The 18,978-nt window shown below is 42.5% G+C and overlaps 1 protein-coding gene across 2 annotated transcripts in view; it reads left to right on the top strand.

Annotated features, from left to right (window-relative positions):
* The window catches only part of XPO5 (exportin 5), a 170,825-nt gene that overhangs the window by 68,259 nt on the left and 83,588 nt on the right, over positions 1-18,978 (top strand). For both annotated transcript variants that reach the window (XM_063444187.1, XM_063444186.1), the window contains one exon: positions 2,308-2,397. In XM_063444187.1, the coding sequence (XP_063300257.1) occupies positions 2,308-2,397 (90 nt within the window). The remainder of the gene's footprint in view (positions 1-2,307; positions 2,398-18,978) is intronic.

Here is an 18,978-nt window from a genome sequence, read left to right as displayed (position 1 = left end):
GTGTTTCTGTATAATACAGACTGTGTGTGAGTGCTGCAGTCAGTGTCTCTGTATAATACAGACTGTGTGTGTGAGTGCTGCAGTCAGTGTGTCTCTGTATAATACAGACTGTGTGTGTGAGTGCTGCAGTCAGTGTGTTTCTGTATAATACAGACTGTGTGTGAGTGCTGCAGTCAGTGTCTCTGTATAATACAGACTGTGTGTGAGTGCTGCAGTCAGTGTATCTCTGTATAATACAGACTGTGTGTGAGTGCTGCAGTCAGTGAATCTCTGTATAATACAGTGTGTCTGTGTGTGAGTGCTGCAGTCAGTGTCTCTGTATAATACAGACTGTGTGTGTGAGTGCTGCAGTCAGTGTGTCTCTGTATAATACAGACTGTGTGTGTGAGTGCTGCAGTCAGTGTGTTTCTGTATAATACAGACTGTGTGTGAGTGCTGCAGTCAGTGTCTGTATAATACAGACTGTCTGTGTGTGTGTGTGTGTGTGAGTGCTGCAGTCAGTGTCTCTGTATAATACAGACTGTCTGTGTGTGTGAGTGCTGCAGTCAGTGTCTTTCTGTATAATACAGACTGTGTGTGTGAGTGCTGCAGTCAGTGTATCTCTGTATAATACAGACTGTCTGTTTGTGTGAGTGCTGCAGTCAGTGTGTCTCTGTATAATACAGACTGTGTGTGTGAGTGCTGCAGTCAGTGTATCTCTGTATAATACAGACTGTGTGTGAGTGCTGCAGTCAGTGTCTCTGTATAATACAGTGTGTCTGTGTGTGAGTGCTGCAGTCAGTGTCTCTGTATAATACAGACTGTGTGTGTGTGTGCTGCAGTCAGTGTCTCTGTATAATACAGACTGTGTGAGTGCTGCAGTCAGTGTATCTCTGTATAATAGTGTGTCTGTGTGTGAGTGCTGCAGTCAGTGTATCTCTGTATAATACAGACTGTGTGTGTGCTGCAGTCAGTGTCTCTGTATAATACAGACTGTGTGTGATTGCTGCAGTCAGTGTCTCTGTTTAATACAGACTGTGGGTGAGTGCTGCAGTCAGTGTCTCTGTATAATACAGACTGTGTGAGTGCTGCAGTCAGTGTATCTCTGTATAATAGTGTATCTGTGTGTGAGTGCTGCAGTCAGTGTCTCTGTATAATACAGACTGTGTGTGTGCTGCAGTCAGTGTCTCTGTATAATACAGACTGTGTGTGAGTGCTGCAGTCAGTGTCTCTGTATAATACAGACTGTGTGTGTGAGTGCTGCAGTCAGTGTCTCTGTATAATACAGACTGTGTGTGTGAGTGCTGCAGTCAGTGTATCTCTGTAGAATAGTGTGTCTTTGTGTGAGTGCTGCAGTCAGTGTATCTCTGTATAATACAGTATGTCTGTGTGTGAGTGTTGCAGTCAGTGTATTTCTGTATAATAGACTGTGTGTGTGTGAGTGCTGCAGTCAGTGTCTCTGTATAAGTGTGTGAGTACTGCAGTCAGTGTCTCTGTATAATACAGACTGTGTGTGAGTGCTGCAGTCAGTGTATCTCTGTATAATAGTGTTTCTGTGTGTGAGTGCTGCAGTCAGTGTCTCTGTATAATACATACTGTCTGTCTGTGTGTGAGTGCTGCAGTCAGTGTCTCTGTATAATACAGACTGTGTGAGTGCTGCAGTCAGTGTCTCTGTATAATACAGACTGTGTGTGTGAGTGCTGCAGTCAGTGTCTCTGTATAATACAGACTGTGTGTGTGAGTGCTGCAGTCAGTGTCTCTGTATAATACAGACTGTGTGTGTGTGAGTGCTGCAGTCAGTGTGTCTCTGTATAATACAGACTGTCTGTCTGTGTGTGAGTGCTCCAGTCATTGTATCTCTGTATAATACACACTGTCTGTGTGTGAGTGCTGCAGTCAGCGTGTCTCTGTATAATACAGACTGTCTGTGTGTGAGTGCTGCAGTCAGTGTCTCTGTATAATACAGACTGTCTGTGTGTGAGTGCTGCAGTCAGTGTCTCTGTATAATACAGACTGTGTGTGTGAGTGCTGCAGTCAGTGTCTCTGTATAATACAGACTGTGTGTGTGAGTGCTGCAGTCAGTGTCTCTGTATAATACAGACTGTGTGTGTGAGTGCTGCAGTCAGTGTCTCTGTATAATACAGACTGTGTGTGTGAGTGCTGCAGTCAGTGTCTCTGTATAATACAGTCTGTATGTGTGTGAGTGCTACAGTCAGTGTCTCTGTATAATACAGTCTGTCTGTGTGTGAGTGCTGCAGTCAGTGTCTCTGTATAATACAGACTGTCTGTATTGTGTAACCACATTCTGAGTCCTTGCATTTAATCCAGGACCCACTAACTCGTGCCGTGAAGAATGTTCGACGACATGCCTGCTGCTCCTTGATTAAGATCTGTAGTACTTACCCTGAGCTTGTTTTGGTGAGTGAATTTACACAGTGAGTGCAGGATTTTATGTATAGTAGGCAATATTTGTATTAATAAAATGAGACCACACAATAAACACAGACAACGTTTAACCCCTTAAGGACGGTGGGCGTTCTGTGCCGTCCTTGGGGACCCGGCTCTAAACGCTGGCTGGCGGCATAGAACGCCCAAGCCGTCCTATGTACTTACCCGGTCGCCGGTGCTCGCAGTTTGTGGACTCACCTGGGAACCCAGGGAGTCCCCCTCCTTCCTCTTCGGCACCCCCTGGGCCATGTGATTGCCTGTAAGGACAGATACTCCCCCTGCTGCCTGTAAATAGCAAAATAAATGTTAGTTACAGTTTAAAATAAAATATATACTTCGATCATTTAATTATTATATATATATATATATATATATATATATATATATACACACACACACACACACACACACACACACACACATACATACACTGTCTAAGTATATTTTAATATTAATATATATAATTATAAATACATATTAATATCAAAATACACGTACAATGATATTGATTAAATATATAATTATTTATAATATAAAATATGTAAATACGTAAAAAAAAAATTAAAATATATACACTGCGTGCAGAATTATTAGGCAAATGAGTATTTTGACCACATCATCCTCTTTATGCATGTTGTCTTACTCCAAGCTGTATAGGCTCGAAAGCCTACTACCAATTAAGCATATTAGGTGATGTGCATCTCTGTAATGAGAAGGGGTGTGGTCTAATGACATCAACACCCTATATCAGGTGTGCATAATTATTAGGCAACTTCCTTTCCTTTGGCAAAATGGGTCAAAAGAAGGACTTGACAGGCTCAGAAAAGTTAAAAATAGTGAGATATCTTGCAGAGGGATGCAGCACTCTTAAAATTGCAAAGCTTCTGAAGCGTGATCATCGAACAATCAAACGTTTCATTCAAAATAGTCAACAGGGTCGCAAGAAGCGTGTGGAGAAACCAAGGCGCAAAATAACTGCCCATGAACTGAGAAAAGTCAAGCGTGCAGCTGCCAAGATGCCACTTGCCACCAGTTTGGCCATATTTCAGAGCTGCAACATCACTGGAGTGCCCGAAAGCACAAGGTGTGCAATACTCAGAGACATGGCCAAGGTAAGAAAGGCTGAAAGACGACCACCACTGAACAAGACACACAAGCTGAAACGTCAAGACTGGGCCAAGAAATATCTCAAGACTGATTTTTCTAAGGTTTTATGGACTGATGAAATGAGAGTGAGTCTTGATGGGCCAGATGGATGGATTGGTAAAGGGCAGAGAGCTCCAGTCCGACTCAGACGCCAGCAAGGTGGAGGTGGAGTACTGGTTTGGGCTGGTATCATCAAAGATGAGCTTGTGGGGCCTTTTCGGGTTGAGAATGGAGTCAAGCTCAACTCCCAGTTTCTGGAAGACACCTTCTTCAAGCAGTGGTACAGGAAGAAGTCTGCATCCTTCAAGAAAAACATGATTTTCATGCAGGAAAATGCTCCATCACACGCGTCCAAGTACTCCACAGCGTGGCTGGCAAGAAAGGGTATAAAAGAAGAAAATCTAATGACATGGCCTCCTTGTTCACCTGATCTGAACCCCATTGAGAACCTGTGGTCCATCATCAAATGAGAGATTTACAAGGAGGGAAAACAGTACACCTCTCTGAACAGTGTCTGGGAGGCTGTGGTTGCTGCTGCACGCAATGTTGATGGTGAACAGATCAAAACACTGACAGAATCCATGGATGGCAGGCTTTTGAGTGTCCTTGCAAAGAAAGGTGGCTATATTGGTCACTGATTTGTTTTTATGTTTTTGAATGTCAGAAATGTATATTTGTGAATGTTGAGATGTTATATTGGTTTCACTGGTAAAAATAAATAATTGAAATGGGTATATATTTGTTTTTTGTTAAGTTGCCTAATAATTATGCACAGTAATAGTCACCTGCACACACAGATATGCCCCTAAAATAGCTATAACTAAAAACAAACTAAAAACTACTTCCAAAAATATTCAGCTTTGATGTTAATGAGTTTTTTGGGTTCATTGAGAACATGGTTGTTGTTCAATAATAAAATTAATCCTCAAAAATACAACTTGCCTAATAATTCTGCACTCCCTGTAGGTGTAAATTTGTTTTAACTGTATTTTACAATTTATATATATTGATATCAAAATACATGTAGAACGAAATAATATATCTATATACATATGTATATACGTATATATATCACTATATATGTAAATAAAAATAATTGTAACAAATTATGTGTGTGTGTGTGTATATGTATATATAATAATTTAATTTTACATTATTAGGTCATTTTGTTAATTACAATTTGCGGGACTTGACTGATAACCAAGGCCGAAAGTCCAGGGAATTTAATTTGCTAGCACTATATTTAACCCTGTAACTTTCTAAGACACCATAAAACCTGTACATGGGGGGTACTGCTTTACTCGGAAGACTTCGCTGAACACAAATATTAGTGTTTCAAAACAGTAAACTGTATTACAACGACGAGATCGTCAGTGGAAGTGACATTTTTTTCATTTTTCACACACAAATGGCACTTACACTCAGGGCCGGCCTTAGGGGTGTGCGAGCTGTGCGGCTGCACAGGGCGCCATGTAGCCCAGCCGGCTGGGATTTAAAAAAAAAAAGCTGGGGCGGCGCTTACCGTGCGGCGGGGGCGGAGCTAAAAGCGCCGGAAAACTGCTGCAGGGGAAGCAGGAAGGAGTCCCTGCTTCCCCACCAAACAGTCACCAGGAGCTGCACTGCCTCCACCATGAACTCCACAGGTAACTGTGGGATTGTCAGGTGAGTGTGACTCTCTGCCTGTGTTTATTACTGTCTGTGTGTGTATGACTGTCTGCCTCTGTGTGTCTGTGTGTATGACTGTGTGTGTGTGTATGACTGTTTGCCTCTGTGTGTGTCTGTGTGTATGACGGTCTGCCTGTGTGTGTGTGTCTGTGTGTATGACTGTGTGTGTCTGTGTGTATGACTGTCTGCCTGTGTGTGTCTGTGTGTGTGAGACTGTCTGCCTGTGTGTGTGTATATTACTGTCTGCCTGTGTGTGTCTGTGTGTGTATGACTGTCTGCCTCTGTGTGTGTCTTTGTGTATGACTGTGTGTGTCTGTGTGTATTACTGTCTGCCTCTGTGTGTGTCTGTGTGTATGACTGACTGTCTGCCTCTGTGTGTCTGTGTGTGTGAGACTGTCTGCCTGTGTGTGTGTGTGTGTGTGTGTGTGTGTGTATATTACTGTCTGCCTCTGTGTGTGTGTATGACTGTCTGCCTCTGTGTGTATGACTGTCTGCCTCTGTGTGTCTGTGTGTATGACTATCTGCATGTGTGTGTCTGTGTGTGTGTGTGTGTGTGTGTGTGTGTGTGTGTATGACTGTCTGCCACTGTGTGTCTGTGTGTATTACTGTCTGCCTCTGTGTGTGTGTCTGTGTGTATGACTGCCTCTGTGTGTATGGCTGTCTGCCTCTGTGTGTCTGTGTGTATGGCTGTCTGCCTCTGTGTGTCTGTGTGTATGGCTGTCTGCCTCTGTGTGTCTGTGTGTATGGCTGTCTGCCTCTGTGTGTCTGTGTGTCTGTGTGTATGGCTGTCTGCCTCTGTGTGTCTGTGTGTATGACTGTCTGCCTGTGTGTGTCTGTGTGTATGACTGTCTGCCTGTGTGTGTCTGTGTGTATGACTGTCTGCCTCTGTGTGTGTCTGTGTGTATTACTGTCTGCCTCTGTGTGTGTCTGCGTGTATTACTGTCTGTGTCTGTGTGTATGACTGACTGTCTGCCTGTGTGTGTGAGACTGTCTGCCTTTGTGTGTGTGTGTGTGTGTGTGTGTATGACTGTCTGCCTGTGTGTGTGTGTGTGTGTGTGTGTGTGGATGTCTTGCTGTGTGTGTGTATGGCCGTCTGACTCTGTGTGTGTGTGTCACATACAACCAATACACGCATATCACACACTGTTAATACACCCATTACAAATATCACACATAGCATACATATCACACACGGTCATCACACCTACTATCACATACACAGACAACACAAACATTGCAGCATACATGGATGACGGGGGGGGGCTCTGTGAAGATTTTTCGCACAGGGCGTCTAAATGCCTAAGGCCGGCCCTGCTTACACTGACGATATAATTGTTGATACGTTTTGCAGTTTTGAAACACTAATATTTGTGTTCAGCGAAGTCTCCCGAGTATAACAGTACCCGCCATGTACAGGTTTTATGGTGTTTTCAAAAGTTACAGAGTCAAATATAAGGCTTGCGTTTCAGTTTTTTGGCATTCATATTAGTTTTTTGCATTTTTCACACACAAACAAAAATTAACCAGTGTTTGTGACCAAGTGGCTACTAAAAAAGACTGGATATACCCCTTTGTAATACCTTGGGTTGTCTACTATTGCAAATGGTATGGCATCTTGGGGGTAATTCTCATTCCTGGGGCTACCATACGGTCCCAAAGGCAACATAATCAATCTGGCGAATTTCAATTTGAAAAACTGAAAAATGTAACATGCTTTCCTGGCTAATCATGGCAGCATCACTTATGGGTTAGCTCCACCCTCAGTCAGGTCAGGACAGAAAACAATTAAACCATTAACGAGGCTGTAGGCATAAAGGGTTTCTCCTCCCTCCGTACCTCAGTCTTTTTTCTGTCCTCATTTTTTTGGCCACCTCCCACGTTTACCATGGGCTTACCAGATGAAGTTCAGCCTCTCTTCATCTGAAGAACTCATTAATCAGGCTGCACGGGCAGAACTAACTGAGTTTGGTGTGTGCAGTTTAGATACTGTCATACATGAAGATTCTGGACTAATCTATCTGGATTTCAGGAAGGCACAATTCAGGGGTTTGTATATTTATAATTCCCTAAACTGAATTTGGTGCTGTACATATACATATGAGTATATCTGTTTTATAGGGGTCGGTTACGTTAAAAATTCCCCTGATGCATGTTCCCCATCTATGATGTGGAGTGTGCTTATTTCTCCACAGGAGGCAAAGGGTTTTGGAGAAGCTTAGCTAAGTAATCTCCTCTTGTGCTGCTATCAGGCTGCTGACTTCTATAAGTCTGGATTTACAGGCTGGAGTGGGTTCTTACCTGTTTTCTCCTTGCTCTGGAAGCATTCTTCAGGTGCTGTATAAGTTTCTTTCTTCTGACCGGACTCACAGCTATTCGGCATCTAGGTGCTCTGCTTCGGACGTCACAAAATGGCGGCGGGGGGCTGTTCCGGCGTGCACATGCGCGATGAAGGATTTTAGGGACTTTGAACAATTTAGTAGTGGAGTCTCCGAGCATGCGCGGATCGGCGGGTAGGAGGATTTAAAGGTACATAGCGCGAAATTCAAACGCTGCTGTACCTTGTTGCTTTGGCGTTTTCTATGTGAATTGTGCTGCCAGGATCAATTTTCTTCTGAGAAGGTAAGAGGACTTCTAATATCCTTTTTCTTAGCAATTTATCTTTTTTATCTTTCTTTCCTTCATGTAAATGTTTCTTCTCTTATAGCTATGGCTTCTCCCTCTGCCTCCAGACATTCTGATAGAAGAAATAGGTGAGCCAATATTCGTTTTTGTCTTCACTTAGGGGGGAACAAAAAGAGCGCCAAAGGGGCCAGTAAAATATATATATATATATATATATATATATATATATATATATATATGGCCTTTATATATTTTCAGCCCCATCATATCGCTGGAATCTTCTCCTAGGAAGCATAAGGACAAGACGAAGAGATGCTTAAATTGTAATGGGATTGCTATGGAGGAAAAGAAGCTGTGCAGGTCTTGTTTGGTGGAAGTGGCCAGAGAGGGCAGCAGAAAGGATTCGCCTCAGGAAGATCTTAAAAAGTGGAGCTCTCAGGCTATAGCAGACACAATTAGATCCTCTTCAGGGAAGGGATAGCAAGCAAAACGCTCCAGACAAGAGTCCGGGTCTTCTGAATCTGAAGATAACTCTGATGTCCAGTTTTTCTCTTGACGAAGAAGAGGAGGATATAGATCATTCATCAAGATCGCTGGTGTAGCGGAGAGCTGATATGTAACGGATCGACGGGCACCCTGACTGGGTACCTCCGTTGAAGGATGCTCCTAGCGCTTCCTGAGGACTCCAAGCACTGCAGCAGACACCATAACCACTGTAGACCTCTCCAGAGACCAAGACCGGAACAAACTCTTACAAGAGCTTAGCAGTGATTTAGCAAGGGAGTATGACAAGCATAGCAATCCCTTGTAGCAGATTCCCCCAATAAGAGACCGCACTCCAAATTGAGGGTGAAGAAGAACTGACTGTACTGGCACTTACAGCCTCTTTTATTCCCAATCCACAAACAGAGTACTGCCCACAGGGTTTTACAGAACAACCAATCAATCCGTACAATACACACAAACACTCCCACACAAAATCACCCCCTCTGCCTGTGATATGATTACTGAACACAATGGGTTATATAATTATCACAGGCAGAGGAATACAGTTTTTCCACATTATTCATAACTTTGAAAGTATGCATCACATTCACACTTACATTTTCTGAATCAGCATACTCCAAATACAAACATATGTCAAAATCATCTAAATTGGTCCATTGGTTCAAAAGATAGAGCGAAGTCCTTTGTGACCAAATGAAGCATGGCTTTTATGCCCAAAACCAGTTCCACAGAGTCTTCTATCCTGGAGATAATTGAGAAGTAATCCAATTATCTCCAAGGACAGAGGCAAAACTCCATTAAGCACATGGCGGTAAAAAGAGAGTAAAATACAATAAAATACACAAGGTTACATTTATTACATAAAATACAGACATTTTACCTATCCCCAGATAGCTTAGATCTGAGCGCACATTATTACCGCTGGCGCTCAGATCACATACATACAGTTCAATCGCCATGGAGCCAAAGTCTTTCATACAGTCTTTCAGTATACGGCTGGGCTCCATGGCATAGCTATCTAGGGTAGCATGGCTTTAACAGTCCGCAGAAAGGCACAAACCAGCCTTTCTGCAGGGAAAAAGAGGCCATAGTCTAAAGGGAGCAGGCGAGCAACCAGACTTCTCCAGTGCACAGTGGCGAGGTTGGTTCCGCCACAGCTGGATTCTAGATCCGTGGAGAAGTTGATTTCACTATTAAGAAATACTTTTAAGGATCCCCGGAGATAAAGCAGAGGTGCGTGAATCAGACCGGTATTTTGAAGATCTTAGGTCAAATATACCCACCTTTCCGGCTCATGCAGCTATCAAAGAAGTCATCTCTCAAGAATGGAGTAGGTCAATGAAGAAAGCTACTCTAAAGAATAAAGCTTCTAGGGTATATCCATATTCTCGGGTGGATTCTAAAGCTTGAATGTCCATTCCTAAGATTGATGCGGCTGTTATCCATATGGCCAAAAAGACTACTCTTCCAGTAGACTCAATGGCTTATTTACGCAAATCCATGGAAAAACGGTTGGATGCGGATTTAATTAAGGCATACCTGGCTCTCGGGTCTGCTTTACTTCCAGCAGTGTCAGTGACTACACTTTCTAGAGCTTTAAAGGTATGGCTACAGAATTTGGAGGAAGATATAGCAGCGGGGGTTCGCAGGGAGCATCTGATTGAAAGTCTGAAAGATTTCCACTTGGCTTCAGAATTTTGCTCAGAGGCCTCTCTTGATATTACCAAGATGGTAGCTAAGAGCATGACGGTAGCATCCAGAAGGGCGTTGTGGCTACATGCTTGGGGTGCGGACTATGCATCAAAAGCATCTTTATGTGCTCTTCCCTTTCAAGGGGATCTACTATTTGGCAAAGTTCTGGAGGAGGCCATCTAAAAGGCAGCTGATTATAGAAGAGCCTTTCTTCCTCAGGACAAAAGGCGTCCCTTATCCAGTATGTGGAAGAATAAAAAATTTAAGGATCGTTCCTTTCGTGACTCCAGGACATATCGTCCAGGCAGAGAGTACACGAGATACTCAAATTGCAGAACAATTCAGCCATCTTCTTCTTCCTCAAAGTTCTCCGAGGTAGAGGTACCAGACCTTCTATTAAGGGATTCTGTAGGTGCGCAGGTCCAGCCAGGGATAGGAGGTCGTTTCCTAAAGTTCTTCCCCGTCTGGATCAAAAACGTCTCCGATTCATGGGTACTGTCAATTATAAAAGTAGGATACCTCATAGAGTTTTCAAGTATCCCACCACCTACCTTTAAGCAATCTTGCGTTGCAAGAGGGATAAAAGAAGTGGATGTGATGGCTTGTATCAAGGAACTAATCCTACAAGAGGTTATTGTGGAGGTTCCGAAAGCAGAAAAGTTAAAAGGCCACTATTCAATCGTGTTTCTGGCTCCAAAGCCTTTAGGCAAATGGAGACTGATTCTGGACCTAAAGGTCTTAAACTCCTACCTACAGACCAAGTCATTCAGGATGGAGTCCATTTCCAGTATTGTCTGCAACATAAAGAAGGGAAGTTGGATGATGTCCATAGACCTCAAGGACCCATATTATCAGATTCCCATTCACCCATCGCATGTAAAGTGTGGCGAAACCAACCTCGCCACTGGGCCCTGGAGAAGCCTGTTTGCCCGCCTCCTACCTGCTGACTATGGCACTGTTATTTGGGGCATATTGTATTTTATTGTGTGACTGCTGGCCCTTTAAGCACAGTGGATGGTATTTTATTGTACTGTTGCTGGCCCTTTAAGAACTGTCTGGGGACATATTGAGACTTTGGGTAACAATACCCTTTAAGACTATGGCCCCTGAAAACGTATGGACTTTTATTCGGTGTGTATGGCCCTTTAAGAACCGTCTGGCGACATCTTGTAACTTTGGTGAACAATGCTCCTTTAAGACTATGTCCCCAGACCTGTAAAATAACTTGCCCCTGGCTTTCTCCCTCTTGGTTCAGTAAATAGGGCTTACTGAACCAAGTACCACACAGGCTGACCACCCAGAAGTTAAAGTGTGCAGGCAATTTACCTCCCAGGCTGTGAGGTTACTGCAGGTTAATTGCCATGGCGGCGGCCATCTTTGTTCAGTCGAACGCGGTCAGTGGTGTATGCTAAAGATTCTGTGGAACTGAAATCGGCTACACATTTTACCAAACACCGCTGACCCTTACCTTCTCCTATACTTCGTTTTTCAGCTCCAGAGACTAAGTCCCGTTCGAAATGGGACTTAGTCGTTTTTCTGCATGAAATTGAACGACCGCACAGCCCAAATCTATGGAACTGTTTTGGGCAGGAAATTGTGCTTGCGGTCGGCCATAAAGGACTTCCACCTAACTTTTGATCCACTGGAGGGATTTGCCTGATTGTTGGAAGTGTTTATGTTTAAAGTGTGCTGATTCCAAATGTGTAATTGTTATGAAGATGTGATGTATGGTTTTGAAGTTATAAATATTGTGTAAAAAGGTATATTTTAAATGTATGAATAATGGGATTATGTGTCACACTAAGGGGAGGGGATGTGTGGGTTGCACCCGTGATGCTATTGGTTATTTTATGCCTCCCCATGGGTGTGGCCTGTATGTGTACTCTTGTAATAAAAGCCAGGCTGGATGTTCCAGTCCAGAGTTCCTGTTTTACCCTCAAAGTGAAGTGTCGTCTCATTCTTGGGGGAGGATTTATTGTATGCTGTTCCAGTTTGACTGCTAGGAGTGTAAACCTAATCGTACGGTTTCCTATTCAACTGTCTACAGAATTCATATGCTTGAGAGGATTTATACGCTTCTCTGATTCGGTGGTTGTGGTGTCTGCTGCAGTGCTTGGAGTCCTCAGGAAACGCTAGGAGCATCCTTTAACGGAGGTACTCAGTCGGGGTGCCAGGCGATCCGTTACATAAAGTTTCTGCATTTTTACATATGGAGGAAGCATTACCAATTCAGGGGACTTCCCTTTGGGCTCAGTCTAGCTCCAAGGACGTTCTCGAAAGGTTCTCATTACTCTGATTGCTTTTCTAATGATGCAGAGAATAGAGATATTCTATTACCTCGACGATATTCTTATCGTGGGTTCCTCGGCCCAGGAAGAGTTACTTCATACTCAAACTGCTATTCACTGTCTACAGGTTTGGATGCCTTGTCCGAAAGTCCTTTTTCTCCTCCAGAGAACTTGGATTTCTCTTATCTCACGTACAAAACTCTGTTTTTGTTGGCCCTTACTTCAGCCAGAAGAATCTCGGAGGTGAGAGCTCTCTCCCGTGCAGAGGAATATATTCAGGTTTTACGTCCGAAATTGGAATTCCTTCCTAAGGTTGTCTCAAAATTTCACTTACACCAGGAGATCGTTCTGCCTTCTTTTTTTTTCCTGAACCTTCCTCGGATCTGGAGGTGAAGCTTCATAATCTGGATATTAGAGAATACTTGATCAGGTATTTGTCTGTTTCTGTTACATTTCGTAAGACTGATCATTTGTTCATTATTCCTGAAGGCTCCAGGAAAGGTGAAGCTGCTTCCACTTCTACACTACGTAGATGGATTTCCAACATCATCACTAAAGCTTACACTCTGAAAGATGTTTCTCCTCCGAAACGGATTAAGTCTCATTCACCTAGGTCATGGGCTAATTGGGCAGAGGTGTCTCCTGATGACATCTGCAAGGCAGCAACGTGGTCTTCTCCTATGACCTTCATAAAACATTATAGGCTGGATGAAGCCTCTTCTTCTACTAAGTTTGGCAGAAGCGTGTTGGCTCTATTAGTTCGGCAAAATAAAATTGTGTTATTGCAGTTAATAAGTGTGGATTATTTTTCCCAACCCTTCTTGCTAGTATGCTTGGGTATTACCCATAAGTGATGCTGCCATGATTAGCCAGGAATACCAAAATTGTGTTTCATACTTACCAGTAAATTTCTTTTCCTGGCTATTTCTCATGGCAGCATCAGGTTCCCGCCCTGGGTTTTGACTGAGGTATGGAGGGAGGAGGAACCCTTTATGCCTACAACCTCGTTAATTAATTGTTTTCTGTCCTGATCCAGCTGAGGGTGGAGCTAACCCATAAGTGATGCTGCCATAAGAAATAGCCAGGAAAATAAATGTACTAGTAAGTTTGAAACAAAGTTTCGGTATTATTTGACCCTGTAACTTCCCAAAACACCATAAAACCTGTACATAGGGGATAGTGTTAAACACATGAGACATTGCTGAATACAAATTTGTTTTATTGCTGTAACAGTATTATGACATTCACAGTTAAAATGTCACGTAGCACTAAACAAATTTTTTAAATCATTTTTTCTCCCATTTTTTTATATTTTATTCATATTAGATTATGTTTCATACCTAAATATTTGATGTTGAATGAAAGCCCTGTTTCCTCTGAATAAAATTATATATAATAAGTGTGGGTGCACATAATATGAAAGAAGTGAATTACGGTTGGACAGACAGAGTAAAATTTTGTTTTGATCACAACGTGTACATTTGGCTCAGTCCTTAACCCGTTAACGCCTTCACGGCGTGCTATGCCGTCCCGACGTTAATGGGCTTAAACGCTTTAACGGTGGCTTAGCACGCAGCGGCGTTTAAGCCCACCCACGTTTCCCCGATCCCTCCCAAACTGCAGATAACGGTGGGAGGACCTGCCTGGCAACCCAGACAGGTCCCCTGTGGCCAATCCGTAGTGATCTGCAGTTTGCAGCCAGTCACTGCGATCACTGTTACAATGTGTTAGCCAATGATTTTAAATCACTGGCTGACACATTGTCTCTGCCCCTCTCTTCACCTCACTTCGATCTGACAGAGAGAGGCAGAGAGATCGTTGCTGGAGAGCCCTGTAGGAGAAAGAATTGTTAAAAAATAAAGAAAAAGTTAAAAAAAAAAAGAAGAAGAATTTAACCTTTCCAGTGCTGGTCACAGCATTTAACACCGTGATCAGCCTGTTTAGGGATTTTAGTACATTTGTACGATTATTTTATTTTTTTACCCTTTGTCAGCCGCAGCAACCCAAATCTCCCTTAACCCTTTCCCCGCTGCCGTGATCACTATACTGTACAGTATTGTACCAGTGATAACTGTGATCAGAGGGCTTTTTTGGGGGGTTACTTTTATTAAAAAAACAAAAAATAAAATAAAAATTAACCCTTTCAGTACTGGTCGCAGCAGCCTAAACGGCGATCAGTAAATTTTTTTTATTTTTTGTGGGTTTTTGAGGGTGGGTAGTAGGGTGTTAGGCAGGTAGGAATTTTGTAATTTCCCCCTTAGATTTTTTTTGATTAATTATTGAGTAGTCCCCCCCTAGAATGGCACGTCGCTACTCGGCCGAGGAGGCGTACACCATTCTGGCAGGCAGTGATAGTGAAACTCTGCAAGACAGTGACACTATCACTGCCTCTGACATTGAGGCTATGACTGACTCATCTAGGGATGGTGCCCCACCACCACCAACAAGAGGACGCTCAGCAAGCCCAATGCCAGATGGAGACTGGGTGCCCCCAAATCTGACTGCCTCAGATATTCCCCTATTTACGGTGACCCCTGGCATCACTGTTATGGTGGATGCTTGGGAGCCCCTAAAATATTTTGATTTGTTCATGTCAGCGGAAGTATTTCAGTTATTGGTTGAGCAAACCAATTTATTTGCCAACCAATATCTGACTGCAAATCCGGGGTCACATTACAATCAGCGTAATATGTGGCACCCCACGGATCTTGCAGAAATGCGCAAATTTTGGGCCCTAACTCTAGTTATGGGCAATCTTAAAAAGCCGAGTATCAGGTCCTACTGGTACAAGCATCCCATCCTGGCTACCCCTCTTTTCCCCTGGATTATGAAGAGGGATCGCTATGAGCAGCTGCTGCGTTTCCTCCACTTCAACGACAACACACTGTGCCCCCCAAGAAACGACCCATTGTTTGACCGGCTGTACACAATTTGGCCTCTAATTGAACTCCTGTCAGACAAATTCTCCCAAAATTATGTCCCTGAAGAAAATATTTGTATAGATGAGTCCTTAATGAAATTTAAGGATAGATTACTTTTTAAACAGTATATCCCTTCTAAACGGTCCCGATACGGTTTAAAATTTTATAAACTGTGTGAATCAAAATCTGGATATACATGGGCGTTTCGTATTTATCAGTGTAAGGATAGCCATCTTGACCCACCAGGATTCCCTGATTCTGTGGGTACATGTGGCAAGAAAGTATGGGACCTAATCCTTCCCTTGTTAAATAAGGGATACAGGCTATGGGTTGACAACTATTACACAAGCATACGGTTATTTAAAACTCTATTTTGCTTTGAGACCGTAGCCTGTGGCACAGTGCGTAAGAATCGTAGAGGTTTCCCTCAAACCCTGGCACGAGGTAGACGCAGTAGAGGCTCCCTTTCAGCGCTCTGCCAGGATGAGTTGCTTGCCCTTCGCTTCACCGATAGGAAAGATGTGTACATGTTGTCTACAATGCACGACAAAACTTCAGTGCCAGTGTCTGTGAGAGGTGGAGCTGAGCAGCTGGAGAAGCCGAAGTGCATTGTGGATTACAGCAAGTTTATGGGGGGAGTAGACTTGGCTGATCAGTGCATACAGCCCTATCTGGTGAACCGGAATAGTAGGACCTGGTACAAGAAAATTGCGATCTACATAACCCAGATTGCCATTTTCAATGACTATGTGCTTTATAAAAAGGAAGCCATAGGTAGACCATGCCCATTTCTAGAGTTTATGGTCCAAATTTTGTCTCAAATTATATTTGCCCAGACCCCAAATCCTAACCCTCCTTTGGAATCAGAAGATGTCAAACGACTTACAGCAAACATTTCCCTTCCTGAATCCCCCCCCCCCCACACCGTGTAAAAGGTCACCCCAACGAAAATGCTGTGTTTGCTGGCAAAGAGGAGTCCGAAAGGACTCCAGTTATTATTGCCCCTCCTGTCCATCCCTACCCGCCCTCTGCATAACAGACTGTTTCAAAGTCTACCATACAGAGCTGAACTACTAAATCACGCTGTATGGGACTTTGGCAGTTTGTTTGCTTGATTTCCCTGGATTCCCTGACCTCGGCTTGTCCTGACTATGCTTAGTTAGCTGCCTGTACCGACCCATTGGCTTGTTTTACCGACTACTCTGACTTCTGGATTCCCCTGACCTTGGCCTGTCCCTGTTTACGCTAGCCATTCTAAAGTGGCTACACCAAACAACTCAAAATACTACATTTGTACTACTTGAAATGTGACTTCCCAATAAAAAACTGATCACAGGGTTAATGCTACAGTATCGGAGTCAAAGATCTATCTGCCTCTCTCTGCCTTCAGATCAAAGTGTATGTGGGGGTACTGTACTATTCCTGTGATATACTAAAAACCTGGAAACATTGTACATGTAGGTATCGTTATATTTAGAAGACAGTGTTAAATCAAAGTACTGAGGTTTTAGTGCACTAACTACTGTATATACTTGAGTATACGTCTAGTTTTTACACTGGGAGCTGCACAGAGCTGACAGGAGTTGCAGGAAAGACAAGTAAACGCTTCCTGCCGCCCCCCCCTGCACAGCCCATGCCACTGGACCACCAGGGATTAAGAAAGCCCCCCTCCCTGACCAGTTAACAAGCAGGGAGGGGGGACAAAAAAAAATATGAAATAATAAAATAATAATAATTAAAATAATAAAAATGCCCTCCCCCCCACCCAGTTCACACACACTACATACTCTGCATTCACACAACAGAAAATCACTTTGTCAAACTTACAAGCTAAAAGGGCATCTAATATATTTTGCCCTGTACTTATCGGAAAGAATCTGAAATAATGATACGTGGGGGTACCGTTATATTCAGAAGACAGTGTTAAATCAAAATACTGAGGTTTTAGTGCACTAATACCAGGATTATGACATTTCTAGTGAAAATGCAATTTATGTTATTAAAAAGACAAAAATAAAAGTAGAAATTGCTACATGGGCCCATCATTTCAAAATGGCTAGACCAAACATCTCAAGGTCTGCCATTTGTTGTACTCTGGGTTGCCTACTTTTGAAAATGGTATGCCATAACGGTGGAAATGTTATTACCCAGGCTGCCATGCTCTCTAAATAGCCACATAGGCCCAGCAAATCACTTTTGTCAAATTTCCAACTTTGAAATGGACATCTAATATATTTGTCCCTGTGACTTCCCCAAAAAACCTGAAAATCCGGTACATGGGAGTACTGTTATATTCAGGAGACAATGTTCAAAAAAATAGTGAGGCTTTGTTGCAATAACTCACATCAGGAATAGGAAATGTCCTGTGAAAAGTGAGTTCATGTGTGGAAAAAAGCACAAATAAAACTATTACCGCTATGTGGGCCCTTCATTTCTGATAAAGTGGTTAGATCAAACATCTTAATATGCACCATTTGAAATACTCTGGGTTGCCTACTTTTGAAAATGGTATGCCATAATAGTGGAAATGTTATTACCCAGGCTGCCATGCTCACTCAAAGGCAAGAGAAGCCCAGAAAATCACTTTGCCAATTTTCAATGTGTAAAACCAAAAATGGAAAAGCGTATATTTGACCCTGTAACTTTCCAAAACCCCATAAAACCTATACATGGGGGGTACCGTGGCGCTCGTGAGACATCACTGAATAGAACTAGGAGTGTTTCAGGGCAGTAAACTATATACTGACATTAATATTATCAGTAAAAGTGCAGTGTTTATGTGAAAAATGCACACACAAAAAACAAACACTAACTTTGGCTAGCATTTATGCCCAATTGGCTACTACAAAAGACTGGCCATACCCCATTTTGAATACCCTGGGATGTATACTTTTTCAAATGGTATGCCATTAAGGGGTAATTTTCATTTCTTGACTGCCATACGGCCTCAAAGGCAGCCTAGACACAGCAAACTAATCTGACAAATTTAATTGTGAGAAAGCATAAATGCATAAGCCGTATATATGACCCTGTAACTTTCAAAAACCCCATAAAACATATACATGGGGGGGTACAGTGGCGCTTGTGAGACATCACTGAACAGAACTAGGAGTGTTTCAGGGCAGTAAACTATATACTGACGTTAATATTATCAGTAAAAGTACAGTTTTTATTTTAAAAATGAAAAAATAAATAAAACGAACACTAACTTTGGCTAGCGTTTATGCCCAAGTGGCTACTACAAAGACTGGGCATACCCCATTTTGAATACCCTGGGATGTCTACTTTTTCAAATGGTATGCCATGATGGGGGTAATTTTCATTTCTTGGCTGCCATACGGTCTCAAAGGCAGCCTAGGCCCAGCAAACCAATCTGTGAAATTTCTATGCAAAAAATAAATAAATAGACAAGATGTATATTTGACCCTGTAACTTTCCAAAAGACCATAAAACCTATACATGGGGGTACTGATTTACTCATGAGACATTTCTGAATACAAATATGTGTATTTTATTGCAGTAAAACCAAATAGTATTGTGACATTATCAGTTAAATTGACATGCAGAAATTGAAAAATATCAAAATTTCTTAATTTTTTAAACTTTTTTAGATTTTATTCATATAAGTTGGAGTTCTATATATGAATGTTTGATATGGAATGAAAGCCCTGTTTCTCCTGAACAAACAGATATATAATAAGTGTGGGTGC

The sequence above is a fragment of the Pelobates fuscus genome, chromosome 2 (genome assembly GCF_036172605.1).
Source record: "Pelobates fuscus isolate aPelFus1 chromosome 2, aPelFus1.pri, whole genome shotgun sequence".
Lineage (NCBI taxonomy): Eukaryota > Metazoa > Chordata > Amphibia > Anura > Pelobatidae > Pelobates > Pelobates fuscus.
Note: the sequence above shows the minus strand (reverse complement) of the source record. Positions and strands in the feature narration are given on the sequence as shown.